The sequence below is a fragment of the Lissotriton helveticus genome, chromosome 12, assembly GCF_964261635.1.
Source record: "Lissotriton helveticus chromosome 12, aLisHel1.1, whole genome shotgun sequence".
Lineage (NCBI taxonomy): Eukaryota > Metazoa > Chordata > Amphibia > Caudata > Salamandridae > Lissotriton > Lissotriton helveticus.
In genome coordinates this window covers 838791813-838811887 of record NC_136073.1, presented here as the reverse complement: position 1 = coordinate 838811887, position 20075 = coordinate 838791813, and the positions used below count along the sequence as shown (strand labels likewise).

Here is a 20075-nt window from a genome sequence, read left to right as displayed (position 1 = left end):
CATCACAGACTTATTCTGACATTAACATTCTCCCTGAATCAACTATCACTTTCTCTGAGGAACCTTTTCTACTGCATGACCACAAAAAACCCTCAAGAAGGAATACTAAAAAACCCTCAAAAAAGAATACTTCTATTTCTCTTTTTTTTTTAACAGAACCAAGACCAATGGCATCAGCTAATCAAGCAAGCTATGTGAAATCCCGGAGAGGCAACAGGCTTTTAAAGTATGCTGGCTACCTTTATTGTAAGGAAAGGGTAAATAAGACCAGGTGTAATTGGAGGTGCGTGGAGTACTTTTCATCCTATTGCACAGGCAGAGCTGTTACTCTGGAAGACACCGTAGTTAAGACAGCTGAACATAACCACTCTGCCTCCGCAATGGCGATTGAAGTACGTGAAAACATTCAAAAAATTAAAGAACTTGCCTTCACCACCAATGAGCCCTGTGGCTCAATTTTGAGACGGGTATCTGAAACCATTCCCCCGCATATAGCCAGTAGCATGCCCACAATTCCCAATATTAGGAGAATGGTACAAAGACAAAAACAGGCAAGAAATCCCCAACAAATAACACCACAGACTTATTCTGACATTAACATTCTCCCTGAATCAACTATCACTTTCTCTGAGGAACCTTTTCTACTGCATGACCACAAAAAACCCTCAAGAAGGAATACTAAAAAACCCTCAAAAAATAATACTAAAAAACCCTCAAAAAAGAATACCAAAAAACCCTCAAAAAAGAATACAAAAAAAAACCTGAAAAAGGAATACTAATATTTAGTACAAACGGTAACCTTTTAACACTTGGAAATATTGAAATTTAAATTTAAATCAGCACGCAAATCAATTCACTCAAGTTTACACTATTCATGCTAATATAAATAATACAACTGCCCCATTATTGTATAGTTTAGTCCCTGGCAAGCAATCCTCAACATACACTGAATTATTTAAAGTTGTAAAATCCAAAACAATTAATAAAAGTCCTAGAAAAGTACTAATTGACAATGAATTATCAATGAATAATTCAGTTACAAAAATTTGCCCTACCACCCAAATTCATGGAAGTTTTTTTTGCTTTTCTAAGGCATGTTTGCGTAAAATCCAAAAATCATCCTTAGTTGAGGATTACTTTTTTTAAATGACCTGCCTTATGCTGTGTACCTCCTGACAGTGTAGACGAGTACTACACAGCAATTTCTGAATCACAATATTTTACACAAAATGAAGAGAAATTGGCACCACTACTAAATTATTTGAAGATGCATGGTTTGGTCATCTAAGCAGGTCGGGTCACAGGAGGATGGCAATGTTTCGCAGTGAATGGTGGAACTGTTACACGACCTGCTTAGAGGGTGGTGCAAAGACTAACAATGGCTTTAAGGCAGGGCTCGACAAATTCACTCGCCTGCTCGCATTTGCGACGGAGAATTGATGAGGATGAGCTATTTTTATGTCCTACTCGCCCTTTCTGGCGAGTAGGAAAACAAACTAACTTTTGTCCTCTGTCTTTGAAACCGGAGCAAAAGTGACAAGATAACCAGATTTAAAAGCACTTTTATTGCTCACAAAGGGAATGAACAATAAAGATGCCTTTAAATCTTGTTAACTTGTCACTTTTGCTCTGTTTTCAGAGACGGAGGTCAAGTAGGTTGCAGTTGGGTCGAAGGGATTTTCCAAGGTACTAGACCTGCAGGACTAGTACCATTTTTCAGATTTTTCTAACCCTGCTTTAAGGGATGGTACAATTCCTTCAGTAAATCAATTGGCAAACTTCATCCAAACATGTATAATTTTTAAAAAATTTGAAGGAACAATGTTTCCTAGAAATGAGACATACACAACCACAGTTGGGTAACCTGAACCCACATATATACAAAAAGAGTAAATAAATGTCTGAGAGACTATTGGGTCAAATTCAACAGTTTTCGTTGATGGTGGTTTCAGACTACCTGGACAGTATTGCATGCATATTACATTACTAATGCTCACAAATGTTTCCCTAAATTGCTTGCCTTTTTTAACAATTGTATGCTATTCGATTGATTTTTTCAGGTTTTTGTTTTTTTACCAAATAATCATTTGGAGTTATACCTGTAGTTGTTTTCTTTCTTTAACCCTTGGTGACTTTTTCACAAAACATGTCACCAAGAATCATCATAACAACAAAAATCCATATGTGTACAAATTAACATCCACAGAAAATAAAGTCCAGAAAAGGTTTGGGTTTGAATGTAAAACCATCACCTGCAACTCAATTATTACAACTGTATGGATTCTGAGTCCAAAAACACACTTTCAGAAAGCAAAAATAGTTTTTATAAAAACATGTTTTTGTTACAATAGCCAGAAAAAAATCCATTCTCCATAAACAAAATTACTTTCCAAGAAAGCCTTTGTAATACACAAATGTGGAAAAAAGCAATAACAAAAAAAATCGATATCAGAAACTGTTAATAAAAGTCTAATCCTAAAAATTAACAGTGTTTGCAAATCGAAATATCCCAAAAATAACGCTGTAGTACTGTGCTGAAGACAGCCATCTTTCACCTCGAGCCACGTGATCTTTGTTCCGAGAAGACTCCTAACAGTAAAAAAAAACACATAGCCCACTAAGTAAAAATGTTGCTTTTATTTCAAATAAGTTAAAAAAAAAGTTTTTAAATGGGGGGGGGGGGGGGGAGTGCTGACGTTAGCCCATGAACACAACCTGCATGGGAATGGAAAACTAATAAAAACATATGAAACATACCAGGTATTTCTATCTACCATCTAAGTACGTTCCCCCGCACCTTACAATAAACGTAGCCACCTATATACTTAGCAATGTAAAATACATTTTTCTTATTTGACCGCAACTCTTCCTTGCTTCCGATCTTGACTGAGACGCTCCGCCGACTGTAGAAACATACGTATATCCGCGAGTGTCAAGCACAAAAGTAAAAACTCAAAATGGTAAATATTTGCCATCTGACTTTACTGTAAACCGTGGAAAAAACGTATAACATGTTAAAACAAGCATTTGCAATGCAATAGGTCTCGCATTAGAAAAGTTTGAGGTATTGGTATTGTAAATGACAAATATTTTATTTATGTGTTGGTTTTGAAAATAGCGAAATGAATAGCTTTGTCATTTACAATGCCAATAGTTTTAACTTTCGCAAATGTGACACCTATAGCGTTTGTAATGCAATATGTGTTGTATTTACGTGACTTAGATGTATTGATATTATAAATAACAATGGCTTTTAAAAAAAAAAATGTAATACTTAAAGTTATTGTAATTTATAATGGCAATACCTTTAACTTTTGTAAATACTTTTTGTGAAGATTATGTTCAATGTATTTTATTGTGACGCAAATCCAAGAACAGAAGTGAAATATTAACATCTTTTTGTGACATTTGTAATAAAGCTTGAAACATTGAGAGAACATATTTGAACCAGTTGTTGAATGGTTGCACAGATTGATGCTGTGGTGGCACTGAGTGATGTGGTGGCGACGAGTGATGCTGTGGTGTTCAGATATGCTGTGGTAGCGCATAGTGATGTTGTGGTGCCCCTAAGTGATGTTGTGGTGCCCTGAGTGATTCTGTGTTGGTGCTGAGTGATGCTGTGAGGATGCGATAGATAGATAGAGGGAGGGCGATAGATAGATAGAGGGAGGGTGATAGATAGATCGATAGATGGTTGTGTGTGGGGGGGTGGTGTGTGGGGGGGTTGTGTGTGTGTGAGTGTGTGTGGGGGTGTGTGTGTGTGTGTGTGTGTGGGGTTGTGTGAGTGTGTGTGGGGTTGTGTGAGTGTGTGTGGGGTTGTGTGTGTGTGGGGTTGTGTGTGTGTGGGAGGGGTGTGTGGGGGGTCTGTGTGGGGGGGTTTCTGTGTGTGGGGTTGTGTGTGTGTGTGTGTGGGGATGTGTTTAAGGGGTTGTGTGTGGGGGAAGGACGTTCAACAGATGAGAGAGAAAGAGAGAGAGAGAAAAAGGGGGAAGAAAGAGGAGAGGTATAGAGGGGGGAGGGAAATAGAAGGAAGGGGAAGAGAGAGTGGGAGAGAGAGAAAGAGAGAGGAGAGAGACAGAAAGAGAGGGAGGAGAGATAAAGAGAGAGAGGGAGGGAGGGAGAGAAAGGGAACGACTGAGAGAGAGTGGGGAGGGAGAGTGAGAGAGCCAGAGTGAGAGAGCCAGAGAGGGGGAGAGAGAGCCAGAGAGAAAGAGAGCGGGAGAGACAGAAAGTGTGAGGAGAGATAGAGAGAGAAGGAGGTAGAGAAAGAGAGAGATAGAAAGGGAAAGAGAGAGAGAGAGAGAGAGAGGGCGAGAGAGGGGCAGAGGGAGAAAGAGAGTAGGAGAGACAGAGAGAAAGAAAGCGAGAGACTATGCGCCCTGGTGGGAGCTGTGGGAAACGGGTTCAAACAAATTCTGTTGAAAAGAAAGGGTGACATACGTAACATTAGATGGATTCTTGAAAAGCACCCCGGCTTCCTGCCTGGGCTCTCAGCAGGCATCAGCTTTGCACAGCATGTTTTTTTTTTTAGCCTTCCTAACACAGAGCACATAAAGTGTTCAAATGGGGGAGGCGATGTTGTTTAAAGGGGAAAACTGCCAATGAACGAGTTTGGAAACTAGATTTTAATGTCTGATTGTGCTTAATAGCCTGTGATTGTGGACGTATTCTTATACACACCAAAAATAAATATGACCTAAAGTGGAGCTACGCTACTAATTTTAATTGTGTATAGCTGCAAACACGCAGTGACAGCCCCCCCACTAGTGCTTAATGTGTAATAAAGGAAGTGCCGGTGTTGTGATCAGGCAGCAGCTTCATACTCTATAATTCTTTTGTTAATTTGCATAACAGGGAGAGAGCACTTAAACTGAAATTTAATAATGGCTTCGCTACAGCCGCTTTCAAGACTTATCTGCTGCCTTAATGCCTTCTAGTATACTGATGCCAATATCCAAGTTTCGTTGTTGTTGGAATAGATGCAAGTTCAAAAATCTTCACCGAGTTGATAAATACAAAATAAATGTGGTTCCACTAAAGTAAGAGACACTTTCTAATTAACAAGGTGGGCAACAGAAAAGGAGACACGGCCTGGCGGCCGTGAAACTGAAAGCACGGCCGGCTGGCCGTGAAAGCCTTTGATGCAGCAGGGGGTGGAGCGGGAAGAGCTTCTGGCGGCACCAAGCTGGGCAACAGATGGCTGGCGATTTGATGCTGTGCATGCGCATTTTAACTCATTGCGCTTGCGCATTGAGCTAAAAGCGCACATGCACTTCATCAAATCGCCAGTCTAGTTAAACTCTGTTTAAGCCCCTATAGTCTCGCAAGCTCAATGCGCATGCGCATTGACAGGCGAGACCTAAAAATGTTACATGTTAGAAAAAAGTGTTTTATATTTATGTAAAATGTCATGATTAACTGTTTTTTAAAAACATGTTTTGTATAACTTTATACTGTGTCCAAATAAATAATATAAATATTACACATTTGTATTAATTTTGTATCTTTTCATATGTTAAAATGTAATTTTGATGTATAATTTTTTTATTAATAATATCTTGCTGTTTAATATATATTTGTGTTTAAATAAAAATAATTAATTCACTTCCCCACCCAATACTGCTAAAAACAATAAATACCATCTCAATTTGTTTTACATTTAAATAAAAGTAGTATAAATTAAAATGTTAAATCTTTTTCAAAACTTAAATATTAATACTAAAAATATTAATTAATACCTGCATATTAATACACTTCCCCAACCAATACCCTTATATCCTTTGCATCCCATCCCTAAATAATATTGGCCTGAAGACTGAAAAGAACAGGCGTTTTGTAAATGTATGGTGGAGATGAGCAAGGCTTTGTACCACTGACGGCCATGCAGGTGAGGTTGACCTTTTGCCACACAATACTCTGATGCCCGCTTGTGCTCTTCGTAGATGTCCACGGTTTCTGCCTGCTATCCTTCCATTGCCTGTGCCCAGGCCTGCCTCGTCCTCCAGCACTCACTCACTTTTTATCACCTCTTTCACTTTCTGCAGTGCTGCATCCTAACCCTCCTCCAGTCCTCCCCTATTAGTCAATACTTTTTTTAGGTCGAGGACCGAAGGCTGCGCTTGCGCAGTCTCCGGGAGGAGATTTAATGTTTTGGAGTATGGGGACTTGAACCCGCCTCTCTCCTCCATTGGCTGGCTTCCTAAACGGAGGCCAGCCATTGGAGGAGAGGGTCGTCACTCCTTCAAGCCCCGTCTCTTTCGGATTCGGGGGCGTGTTTTTTTGCGTTCTTTCGACTGTGACGTCATCAGTCACTCAGAACGCCAAAAACACGCCGCCGAATCCGAAATTTTCGGACGTTTGCGGCCGCCATTTTTTTTCTTGTTTTATATAGTGCTTCAAACTACGTTTGCTGTTTTCATGCACTATAAGTAACAGACTTTACCAATACTCTGATTTAATCATAAATATGTTCACAGCCTCAGAAGCACAGAGGGCAGAGTCTGCCTTGCAGGTATTTTACCTTATGATCACACCAGTTGTCAACACAGAGTCGTAATGCATTAAGCCATCTTGTCTGTTTTCAGTTTTGCCTCTTCATTTGGTTACTTTGGCTCCATAGGCCAAAAATAATAGCTTTGGAATGTACATTTGTTACCTACGTTCAGCCGCAAGCTCTCCCACTGTTCCGAGAGGTATCTGATCTTCCATACCTCTCCCATTTCATGTGCTTGATTATCTGTATCCCTCATGATAGGCTTCTTTTTCCTACATCTTCTAGTATTTCTGCCTCTCATGACCCGTATACTAATTTTCCCCTTTCACAGAGGTTTCCAATTTGATCTCTACTTTCTGTGCCCCTGCCCTACACCTGACCTCTACTCTTTCAAGGCATCCATCATTAATAACTTATTTTTTTATATAGCTTGTCTTTGATTTCAAAGTGCTGTAAATAACCATTTAATGACCTCAGAATGCTAGAAGGCCAGGATTTCAATCATGCTGGTACAAGGTATCCGCAATACACCTCAACTCAGTAGGCCATCATGTCAATTTTGCATCTTCGCTTTCCTACCTTGCCTCGCTGGATCACAGACAAAAGCTCTCATGTTTCACTTTGTCCTCCGGTCCAGTTATCTGCCCTCCCTCTGGCCACAATCCTTTTATTTAGAGCTTGTACATCCCTTTTACCGCCCATAGTGACTTCTGAGCACTTATCTGACCTGCGCCTACTGGTACTTCTGCCTGTGACCTTGATGCTGCTCTTCCCTTGATTGATTGATTGTGGGTTTCTAAAGCGCTAGAATCGACTCCCGAAGGAGTATCTCTGTGCTGTAGACCGCTGGGGAACCCGTCCTGGCTTTCCCTGTGAGATGGTCCCTACTGGGTATCTCCAAGGTGAAACCAGACATCCCAGGCGTATGTGGGGGGCCGTTGTGGAGATGAGGCAAGCTAATGCCCAGAGTTGCCGAGTGTGATCCCTGGTTAGAGTAGGCACCGAGGCGAGAATTATCGAGTCCGCTGACCCTGGTCCATGACCCTGCCGCGTCGGGGATAGAACCCTGGTCCCGGGCCGTCCTCTGCTTCCGGGTGTGCCGCCTCTAACCAGTGAACGAAAATGGTGCGGTTCATACCGCACCCATCCTCCGCACTGCTGAGTTAAGGGATTGTCCCTTTCACTGAATCCGGTTCTGTCAAGTTTTTAGAATAATCGTCTCTTATACCATTCTTTACATTCATCTTTATCCAAATTTTAAACCTTGTATTTGAAACCACAACAGAGACTGCATCGTTCCACTTGAATGTTTTATTTTCCATTTTCAAATGCCACCTGGCGTCATCTTAATTTTTACAAGCAGCACGTGTTCACAAAGCATCCATGTCGAGCAGGTTCTTAACAATCCACCCAATGCATTTCGGTTACCTTTCCATTTTTATTTTTGTAGTAAACCCTGACGAAGAACCAGTTACGGTTCGAAATGCATTGGGTGGATTGTTAAGAACCTGCTCGACATGGATGCTTTGTGAACACGTGCTGCTTGGAAAAGTTAAGATGACGCCAGTGGCATTTGAAAATGGAAAATAAAACATTCAAGTGGAACGATGCAGTCTCTGTTGTGGTTTCAAATACAAGGTTTAAAATTTGGATAAAGATGAATGTAAAGAATGGTATAAGACGATTATTCTAAAAACTTGACAGAACCGGATTCAGTGAAAGGGACAATCCCTTAACTCAGCAGTGCGGAGGATGGGTGCGGTATGAACCGCACCATTTTCGTTCGTTTCGTAAACCTCTGTGAGTTGGGACGGCTCACAGTTCCGACCGCACGCACATGGTAGAGAGCTTTTCGTAAAATTGTGGTAAACGAATAAGAAGGGGAGGTGTGCACTCGTGCATTTTTTCACTTGCCTCTAACCAGTGAGCCACACCACTCCACAGTTTCCAATTTATTTTGTACCCCTGTGCCAGGCATCAACATTTGCAGTTTATCCCTCACTAATAATTTATTTTCATATATAGCACTTTTAGTATGCACGTCTCCGGAAAGAATTTGAGTAGGGGTTTCTGAGAAAGCATAACTGAACTACTCCAATTTGACATTTAAATAAGTGCCTAACCAATGTTTGCAGCACTATGTCTATATAGAACATCTTTCATTTATAGCTCTACCAGGTCATACTATTGCTCCAATAATACTACTCCATTTGCCAACCTTAGAAGGAGGGAAAGCAGAACCTGTGTTGCCAGGATCTGAACTCGTAGTAAGTCTTAACCTACTAAGCCACCTAGCTGATTTGCTGATTCTGCCTCATCCCATTTCTACCTTGCCGCTATGGGACACAAGCTGCACCTCCAGTTCTTCTTTTGTGTTGCAGTCCTGCTTTCCCTCTGTCCCGACCTGTAGTTCTATTTTTGACACTCTGATTTGGGTGTCCTTCTATCTCTCGAGACTCCTTTTCCTCCCGCTATTTCTGCTGTTAATACTGCTGTTCCACTTTCACCAAAGTTTTTCATTCAATCGGTGTCTGTATGCCCCTTTCCCAATACTAGGTTCCTGCAACTCGGTCATTCCTTATTTAACTTTTCTCATCCTGCTGCAAGCCTTTCCATCTGTCTCTATGCCAGTGTCCAGCCAGCCAACTTTCCTGCTGGTCAGTTTGCAAATAGGCTGCTTCAGTGTCTTTTCTCCCCACCTCTATTTAGCCTGGCCCTCCCTGGTCCACCTCAGTGTCTTCTATGGCTCCCATGACATTGTCTTCACTGATGCAAGCATTATGCTGTTGCCACTCGCAGACTTGCACTGTCCAATGTTGCTCAGCTTAATCTTTGTCCTCCATGGCCAGCCATTGTACTCCTTTGTGTAAATAGCCAGGTCCCACTTCTGCCTTCCTGCTGTTTATAAACCCCCATCCTGATTGAGTTACGGCTGCCTTCTTTCATCTAGTGTTTTCAGGGACAATTTTAAGAATTTTGGGGGCCCTGGGCCAGACTTATTTTGGGAGCCCCTGTTCAGAACAGTTTTCAATTTATCATCCAGTTTCAGCTCTTTCATGCCCGCTTTGGCCAGGTCACTGACAGTGCACAGGCACACTGGACCAAATTCTAAATGTGTTTACAGCTAATATTTAGGGATAGTGAGGTGGTTTTCAATATTGTGAAAGTTCACTAATATTACTACAAATCATCCCTGTGACATTTAGGAGAAGTCCTGTTTTGATCTAAAAGAAACTTTTTGTATGGAAGTTGCATGAAACATACACGCAACGTTTCTCTGAGAAATGTGTGATATAGACTCTCACATCACCAGCATAAAAAATACATTTAAGGAAAACAGTATTTGAAGCAATCAGTTTAAGAATTATTCAGAGTCTTCACAACAAGGCTCTGCAGAACAAAGGTAGCACTATCATGGGGCCCCACTGAAAGACTAGGGCCCTGGGCCAGAGCCCACTTTGCCCATGCCTTAAAACATCTGAGTGTTTTCGGATGCAGAGGTATCCCTCTAGCTTTGATATTGATGCACGCCTACAAAGCCACCAAGGACCAGCACACATGAACCACCGCCTGAACTTCCACCAACTATCCAGAGACCTGCGATCCATGTCCCTTGCACAGACACGGCACATCTGCTGAAGCCATAGCGGAGGCCTTTCCCTTTCCTACCTCACCGCCAAGTCCTGGAACAGCCTCCACCTCCGAACATCACCCTCGCTGGTGAAGTTCAGGAAGAGACTCGAGACCTGGCTTTTCGACTGAGCCCAGCAACCTTGTGCCTGGCGACCCTCACTGGTGATAAGCAGCGCTCTACAAATATTGATTGATTGATTGATTGATTGAATGACTGTGATGCTCTGCCGATTCCTGCTGATCACTAATATTCTGCCCTGGCTCTACTTGCTCAGTTTATAGGGGATTAATGTTCTGGCATCCTTAAAATCGTATTTGCTTGTGTTGATTCTTTAATGCAAGTTTGAAATATATATTTTCTGATAATTCTAAGTTTTTTTTATAATTTTGCAATCACTCTCTAGTCACCTAAGCCTTTACATTTTGAAACCATGCTGGTCTTTACAACATGCGACTGGGGTTGTGTGGGCAGGGCTCTTGGATGGCACCAGGCAAAGCGGGCTGGTTAAGGAAATAGTTTGTTTACAACCCTTTAATGAATGTAAATCACAAAGTGACTAAAGAAGAGTTAGTATTCTGTGATGCAAGAGTGGTGTTCAAAGTAGCAGCAGTTAAGGGAGGGTTTTGGAACCAAAGGGGTGGAGCCTGTGGTGAGAGCGAAGTGGGCATTAAACATCTGCTAAGAGTGGAGGAGAAGAGCACGGCCTCAGAACTATAGTAAAAGTGGGTGAAGAGCACAGAGCTTGTCGTGAAGGAGTGAAGTGGGATGTGTAGCGAGGGAGTAGTGTGTGTGTGTTTATGTATATTTATATTTATTCCAGTTGACTTAGGGTGAACCTATGTGTGGCAAGGTAGTGTTGTACATCAAGTGTATGATGTCCATATTGTAGGAGAAAAGGGTGATGGATCTAATGAGTGCTCCGTGGTAAGGCCCCAGGGGGCACGTGAGTGGGAAGGCAAATGGTTTATTGCTTCAAGCAATAAAATAGTGTTGAAAGTAATAGGATGCTGTCCGAATTTGCAAGGGTGAAGCTGCAGAGGAGGGCAAGGTGATTTTGGAGGTTGAAGTTGACTTGCCATGCCTCTACGCTGGCCCGTCCAGCTGGTTGATGAAGTATGTGGGATAAGTAGATTGGATTCCTTTACAAAGCTAGAAGGGTTACTGTAGAACTTTGCATTCTTGGACCGATTTTACATTTACAGTTGTCTGTGTATCCCAGCAAGCAAAATGTTGCAGTGTGAAAACAAAACACCGCAATTGGCTGACGGGATCACACTTGCCACGATGCGCATGTACTCACCCCGCCCACTGTTGATCCCCAGTGCGCCACTGATGCGCATCTCCAAGGCACCCTTCCTTCACTGGAAATCACCCACCGTAATGCAAAACCACCTTTTACCATTCTCTCGAAAATCGTCCTGTGCACAATTGTTCCCTTTACCTTGTGCTGTGCTCGGCTCTGCATGGTTGTTGATGTATGTTTGTTGATCTGTATGTGCATGGTACCGGGATGTATGTTGGGCATTGTGAAAACAGATCTCGCTGCATTTCAATTGTGATCTTTTTTGTCCTGACTTATAAAGGTGATAAATAGAACTGAAAGTACCAGAGTGTAAATTAAAACCCAAAATGTATAAGCTTCTTACTCTCGTATCTACACCCTTGAGAGTTCCCATTACTCACAGTTTGTGGATCTGTATGCCAGCATTTTGGGTTCCTCTACATGCATTTGCTAAACAAAAGCCGTCCCTATTGCCTTTTCGTGTGTTAGCAGGAAATATTAATAAAGCATTTCATGGAATTGATGGAATGGGTTTGATTCAAATTAGAGTTAAAAACTGTGCTTTTCATATTTCTGGATCCAGCCTTGCTGGAACCTTACACTTGCACCTTGGTGGGAAAAGGGAAGTAGTACTTAATGCAACATGTCGTTCAAGATTTCAAATGTATACTTCTTTAAAGTTCTTTTTCATTCAAACTGTCAATAAGACCCAGCATTAATGACACAGTATTAATGGACGAACATATGATATGATCAAATTAGTAACATAAGGCATTTATACATTTTCAAATCATAATTTTTGAAACTCTTACCTCATTCTCTTTATCTTTAGGTTTCCGTTTTTTCCCTGCTGAAGTTTAAGAAAATATAACCATGGACTTCCAGCATCGGCCGGGGGGGAAGACTGGGAGCGGAGGTGTTGCTTCTTCCTCCGAAAGCAACAGGGACCGTCGTGAGAGGCTCCGGCAGCTTGCTTTAGAGACCATCGACATAAACAAGGTGAGTTTAAAATAATCTATTGGTGGCTTCAGATCATCTCTTCTACTCTTCACCCAGTGACATTTCTATTCTGCAAAAAAAGTTCCGGCAATCAAGTTATTCTGTTAACACAGAGATTCTCTACAACCTGATCAGTCCATGCTCACGGTTACCTAATTCTTCCACTTTTCCGCTAATTCTCCTTTCTATATTGTATGGCTGCATTGGTTAGTTCCTCATAACCCAGATGAAGCCCAAAGTGCTTCCAGTGGTTCGTGATTTGTAGTGCACGATTGTTGGAGCTTGTGTTTTCAGAGTGCCCAAGTGGAATAGTTTGGGTTCTTGTGCCTTAGGTTGAAAGATGTTGGCCAGTCATGTTGTTGAGCTGAAGCATGGTGTGCAGCATAAGCACAGTAGGGTTTCATATGCTTTCCTATCCAAATAGGTGGTTACTTCATTTATTATGCCGGTTATATTTGTGGTTTATTGAGTGGAGTCTTTGGGAAGTGTTTTCATACATTGCGCAACTGCTAGTGCTTTGCTCCAAAAGTAATTTATTTAGAAAGTTTTGGGTAATGGAATGCATGACTGGGAGAGCTGCAGTGTCATTCTGTGGGCTAGTTGAGTTTTTCTGTTGAGGACTTTAACTAAAGCCATCATATAATTATTGTTACATTTGAATTCCATTTATGAATATTGGGACCATGCAGGTATCAGTTTTACAGGGTAATTAGATAAATGTGTTTTTCTTTTTTAGGGACAGGTAAACACAATTTTCTGATGGGAATTGTAGGGGTGTACTAAAAGACACTGCACAGGCTCATCTTGCCAGCACCTAAAGTCTTAAAAAAAATATTGTATTGTACTGTATTGCATTTATATAGCGCTTACTATCCCTGACAAGGCGTTAGTGTAAGAGATAAGAGTATGAGCACTTTTTAGGCCGAAGCCTACGCTGGCTGGTTTGCTAACGACATCTTTGGGACATTCGGAAAGCTTCCCTGGGAATGCGTTCCGCCCATTGCTTACCATTGGCTTTGTGGTTTGTAACTCACATTTGCTTGCTTTCTATTTGCTGGCTCTAATTGTTTTAGGCTGTTCAGCTTGAATGTGTCCCTTCCATTGCCCAAACCCTCTTTACTGTATTCCACCAGGGCTATATTTCTGTGAACAGGCCTTTAAATCTTGTTCTTACCTTCTCTCGTTTGCTGAGCATTCAGAGACGGAGGTCATATGTCGGACTCTATCTTCCAGGGCATTTGGTATTTACTTTTCTTTCTCTGACTTCAAAGTGGAAGGATTTATGTGACACTCATGCTGGCTACTGGCTGTACAATGTTATTTTCTTTTCAGGCACACAACAGCATTTAAATGTCTGTAAATTAACTCTGCATATATTTCATAATATATCTGCATTAAGAAAGCACAAATTAAGCAAATGTTTGGGTGATTTTGAAGTGTGGTGGAAACAAAATATTTTAATATGATCAAATCAATACAGTAGGTGATGACACTTCCCACCAAATCATTCATACGCTGTATACTCTTATCAGTAAAACTGTATTTCTGTGCAAATGTAATGGTCATTTCAATCGAAGATGTGTTGTCTATAGTGGCAGTATGCTACCACACCATGCATAATTCACTTTACCCCACCCCCACTCCATACCACACCACTGCACCACTCCTTACTATGCCACTCCACACTGTGTCACTGCACTCTACTCTGCACCACTCTACACAAATTCACTCTACGCCTGTCTTTGCTATGCCTCTCTACTCTACGCCAATGCACTTTAACCCACACTACTCTATTATGCACCCCTGCACTTCCCCTCTGCACTTTACACCACGCCCCTCTACTCTGCACACTGCACTCTTTGACACTCTATCTACTCTACCCTCTATGCCACACTACTCTGCACAACTGTATTTCACTGTGCATCACTCCACTCTACTCTGAAACAAACTACTCTGCGTCACTGCACTCTAGTCTGTGCCAATGCACTCTAGTCTGCGCCACTGCACTCTACACCACGTTACTCAAAACCAATGCATCCTAGGCCACGGCTTCCTATGCCAATCTGCTCTGCACCATAACACTCTACGCCACTGCATTATATGCCATTGTACTCTACGTCACTGCACTCTACGCGACACTCTGTTCTACTCTGTACCACTGCTGTCTACGCCACTCTACTCTGCATCACTCTACTATACACCAAAGCTCTCTTGTACGACAGTCTACTGTAACACTGCACTTCTGCCACTGAATTCTATGCCACTTTACTCTCTGCCACTGTACTCCATTCTACACTCTGCGCCACTGCACTCTACCCTTCACCATCCCACCCCACAACACTGCACTCTGCCACTGAACTATACGCCACTCTTCCCTGCATGACTGCACTCTGCACCACTGCACTCTTCTGCACTCTACAACAATGCACTGTAAGGCGCTACACTGTACCCCACAGTATTTTGCACCACTGCACTCTATGCCACTGCACTCTACATCACTCTATCCCATTCTGTTCTGTTCCACTCTATGCCTCTGAAATCTACCTTGCACCACTCCATGCCTTTATTCTACTCCGCTGCACTCAAAGTCCCTGCACTCAACACCAATGCTATCCGCACCACTTTACACAAAACCAATAGACTCTGTCACTGCACTCTTCGGCAATCTCCTCTGCACCATTGCACTGTACGCCGCAGAACTCTACTCTCTGCCACTCTACTCTCTGCCACTCTACTCTATGCCACTCTACTCTATGCCACTCTACTCTATGCCACTCTACTCTATGCCACTCTACTCTATGCCACTCTACTCTATGCCACTCTACTCTACACCGCTGTACTTTAAAACACTAATATACGCCACTACACTGTACGCCCCTCTAATCTACTGTGCACCACTGCAGCCTTCGCCACTTCCCTCTACGCATCTCTACGGTACTCTGCATGACTTTACTTATGCAAGTGCACTCTACCATGTGCCACTGCACTCTACATCTCTCCAGTCTAGGACACTCTACACTACTCCAGTCTACTCCACTCTATGCCACTCTACTCCGCAACACTGCACACTAGGCTAACGCACTCTACGACACTACTCTACTGCACCCTACGCCACTTCACTCTTCTCTGAAACAATCTACTCTATGCCACTCTGCACTGCCACTGCACTCTATTCTGCACTACTCCACTCTATCCTGCATCACTCCACTCTATCCTGCCCCTCTCCACTCTGTCACTACACTCTACGCTGCACCTCTCTACTCCACTTTACGCTGCTGTGTTCTATGCCACGCTACTTTAAACCACTACACTCTATGCCAATGCACTCACCATCACTTTACTCAAAGCCAATGCACTTCCCGCCAACTGCTATGTACCACTGCACTCTACCCCAATTTAATCTATTCTGTAACACTACGTCACTGCATGCTATGCTACTCTACACCATTGTTCTCTACGTCACTGCATTCTGAGCAACTCTCTTCTAATCGGCACCACTCTATTTTGCGTCCCTTCACTCTATGCCACTCTACTCGGCACCACTCTACTCGGCACCACTCTACTCGGCACCACTCTACTCGGCACCACTCTACCCGCCACCAATGCACTCTATGCCACTGCACTCTGACACTCTGCTCTGCAAGACTGCACTCTCCGCTATTGAACTCCGCACCACTCTACTCTGCACCAGTGCACGCTAGGTTAATCTACACCATAGTGCTCTACGTCACTGCACTCTACGCTACTCTTTTCTATTCTGCGCCACTGCCTATGCCATTGCTCTCTGCTCCACTCTACGTCACTTCACTCTATGCAACTCTACTTCGCACCACTCTACTCTATGCCACACTACTCTGCGTCTCTTGCACTCTAAGACGATGCACACTACACCACTTTACTCAAAAACACAGCACGCTACACCAATCTACTTAGCACCACTCTACTCTAGGCCACTCTATAACACTCCACTCTACGATATTCGGTTCTGTAATGCTCTACTCCATTAAACTTTACTCATTAAACTTTACTCTGACACTGTACAACACTATGCTACTGTATGATGCTCTATGTAACACCCTTTATGACACATTACTCCACTCTATGCCACTCCACTCTGGCACTCTGTTCCACTCCAGTATACGCCACTTGACAACACACTACTCCACGCTATGTCATTTCACTTTCTTACATTACTCCACTCTATGCCACTCCAATCTGACACCTAATGCCACTCCAGTATATGCCACTTGACAACACTCTACTCCACACTATGCCATTTCTCTTTCCTACACTACCACACTCTGACCGTCTACACCGCTCTACACTACTCCACCCTACAGCACTCTATGCAACACCCTCTGCTCTACACCACTCCACGAAACTCCATACCTCTCCTCAACACTCTACTCCTCTCAAGTCTGTGCCCTCCCACTCTACGGTACTCTACTCCGTTCACTCCACAACACTGTTCACCCTACACTCTACACCACTCCACGCTACGTCATAACACTCAACTCCGCTCTATCCTAACACACTTTACGCCACTCAAATCTTCTCCACTTTGACACTTCTCTCCATGCCACTCTTCTTTACACCACTAACTTTTAGCCATCCTGAACAACAGCCACGCCGGTGTACAACAAGGCTGAAACATTAGCAAAGCCAGTAACTCTTGCATAGGTGAGACCTACTGACTTTGCCAGTGATTGTTATAACTTGATATGTGGTGCTCGTTTTAGTGAAGAGATGTTGTCAAGTTGGTGCATTGTCAGGCTTAAGTGTGGCACAACAATACTGAAAATCTATGCAAATAATGTTCCTCATACCAACATTTACTGGAAGCTTTTTTCCACAAGATATTTGTTTACATCCTTTGCCATTATCACCATTTGTTAAACCGCCTAATAAATGTAAATGTGGGATACTTGTAAAGCGCACTGTTACTCTACCCGAGTGTCCTGGCGCTGTAGACCGCTGGGGAACCCGTCCTGGTTTTCGCTGTGAGATGCTCCCTTTCTGGGTATCTCCAGGGTGAAACCAGGCATCTCCGGCGTCTGTGGGGGGCCGTTGTAGAGATGAGGCAAGCTTAATGCCCAGAGTTACCGAGTGTGTTCCCTGGTTAGAGTAGGCACTGAGGCGAGAATTATCGAGTCCGTTGACCCTGGTCCAAGACCCTGCCGCGTCGGGAATTGAACCCTGGTCCCGGGCCGTTCTCTGCTTACAAGTCTGCCGCCTCTAACCAGTGAGCCACACCTCTGCACAATAACTCTCTAATAACATACCTTTCTTCCTCCTCAGGATCCCTATTTTATGAAAAATCATTTGGGCTCCTACGAATGCAAGCTGTGTTTAACGCTTCACAATAATGAGGTAAGTCCTAATTCTGTATAGCTCATCCTGGGACACAAGGCCTTTGCTAAATAAAGTTCTAGTGAATGTTTCTCAAGGCACTTGTATGTGTTTCAGGGAATGAATTGTGAACATGTGATTCTTTTTTTAAATAGTTGATTGTGTTTTATATTTTAATGAAATAAGGCAGAGCGGATAATCCTTTTCCAATTTATGTTCATACAAAGACACACACATTATTGCCATTGAAAGATTTATTTTCGGAGATGTGGCTGTAATATTTTTTTGCTGAGTGAAAATAAGTTGCTGTGCTCCACGTGAGGAACCTCCCAGGTTGAGTTAGTCCGTAATAAAGGCAGTGCTGCTCGGCCTCTTCTTGTTCCTTGCAAAAAGCGAATTCAGACTGAGAGGTTATTAAATATTCCCATATGCCATAACCCCGTGGCAGCATAGTTATTGCATTCGGGTGTAACGGAACCAAATGTTAATCTCATTGCTGCTCTTGCTCAGCTGAACATTTAATTATGGCCAGTATTACAGAGAGCTCCTCTGTTTATCTGTGATTGAGGACAGGCCGACATTTAAGAAAGGACATGTTAGGCAGGGGGTGGGTTGAACTTGTTTTAAGGCAAAAGTGAGCCTGCACCCGAATATTTCCTTTCCTTTTATCGTTTGTTTCAAATTCTGACACATTTTAATTAATCTGAAGCTTCTAAAACTCCTTATTTAAAAAAAAAAAAGCTGTGTTCGACTATTTCGTCTGCAAAAGTCAATTTTGCTCTTAAAAATATCAAATCATTTGAATGTTAATTGCATTTTGGGTTTTAAAATACATGCCTATTTCTTTGTGAGATTTTGGTGCTTATAAGGCCAAAGTTTTATCGGTCTGAGTATGCAGACCCCACCCACTAAAACATCCCATCAGTAGCAGCTCCATCTAATCTTTGACCAGCAGCAATCTTCCAATCTCGTCTGGGATGTCACCTTGGTGAAACACTGGTGGTGGTGGTCTTTTTCCACGTGTTTCTTCTCACAGTGTATCCCACAACTCCCCATATCTATTTTTACCTTCGTTTTTCCCTCCCCTTGGCTGCTGCCCTTCCATGCTCTTCTCTTCTGGAAATGAAAGAGTGGCTGAGGTGGTGATATGTGTTTAAAGGCGGTCCCTTCTAAGACTGAGGTGGGCCTTGACAGAGATTTGATGCCATTTAGCCTCTGAGGTCTCTCCCCAGGTTACCATTCGTTGCTGTTCTTTCTGAACTCACCATGCTGTCCTATTTCTTTTTCTTTTACCATTTATGGTAGATGGCAACATTATTTTTATGAAGAAGGTCCCTTGGTTTCTTGCCTCTGGTCTTTTTTCCACTTCCCTGCCTTCACCCGCTTCTTGGTATGTTCCTAGCTGCATGGTATGTTCCCATGATAAGGAGTAGGCGGTTAGCGTGTGCATACACTTTATCTTTTCTGGAACAACAACATTGTGTGCCTTTTAAACAATACTTGATGCTTTCTCTTAATATAAATAATTACTCTATTCTGTCATTGCTTTCTTTCAGGGCAGCTACCTGGCCCACACTCAAGGGAAAAAACATCAAACAAACTTGTAAGTTTTAGATCTTATATCAGTTTCCATATTAAATATATATGTTGTACCGAGCAGAATAGTCAAGAATTGTTTCATTTTTTTGGTTAAGTTGCTGTGCACATAATTTTTTTAGCGATGGTCATCAATTTGTGTTGTACTGAGGTCGATGTTTTTTTAGTCACCCCAATCAAGCCCGCACTCCACTTATAAAAGTTGCCCAGCCTTATTAGCAATGAAACGACAAGTGCTGCCCCAGTGATATTCCTCCTATGACAGTTACTTTTTTGTGTGCATAAGAATTGTTGTCCTCATGAGCACTATTTGCATCTCTCTTAGGAGTAGTTTTAAATTGAGATCCTCTCAAGTGTATGCTCCTAAGATGGACAGACACCTTGTCTGACAACTTCTGAATACATTTTGTGTTTTATTTCATTCGGGAATTCATTTTGGACATCTGCCCACACCCACCTCGATGTTACTAAAGTCTCACGGTGGCAAGTCGTAAGCCCCGTCTTTTGTACTGCCGAGAACATGTCTATCATGCAGAAGACCAAACAATCCATATTTGAATCTTTTCAGAGCAAGGAGAGCAGCGAAAGAAGCAAAGGAGGCACCTGCACAGCCCGCCCCAGAAAAGGTTAAGGTGGAAGTGAAGAAGTTTGTTAAAATCGGAAGGCCAGGATACAAAGGTGATGTCTGAAGCTATAGCCACCGTCTCTTAGTTAGTGGACCA

At 42.6% G+C, this 20075-nt stretch overlaps 1 protein-coding gene across 6 annotated transcripts in view; it reads left to right on the top strand.

Annotated features, from left to right (window-relative positions):
- Positions 1-20075, top strand: part of SF3A2 (splicing factor 3a subunit 2) — a 101300-nt gene that overhangs the window by 67273 nt on the left and 13952 nt on the right. For 2 of the 6 annotated variants that reach the window (XM_078670137.1, XM_078670135.1), the window contains exons 2-6: positions 157-226; positions 12242-12408; positions 17707-17778; positions 19314-19360; positions 19922-20031. In XM_078670137.1, coding sequence (XP_078526263.1) covers positions 12283-12408; positions 17707-17778; positions 19314-19360; positions 19922-20031 — 355 coding nt within the window. In that variant the 5' untranslated portion in view covers positions 157-226; positions 12242-12282. Of the gene's footprint in view, positions 1-153; positions 247-980; positions 2961-12241; positions 12409-17706; positions 17779-19313; positions 19361-19921; positions 20032-20075 lie in introns of those variants that run through there. The other 4 variants (XM_078670138.1, XM_078670136.1, XM_078670134.1 and 1 more) reach the window with 3 other exon arrangements.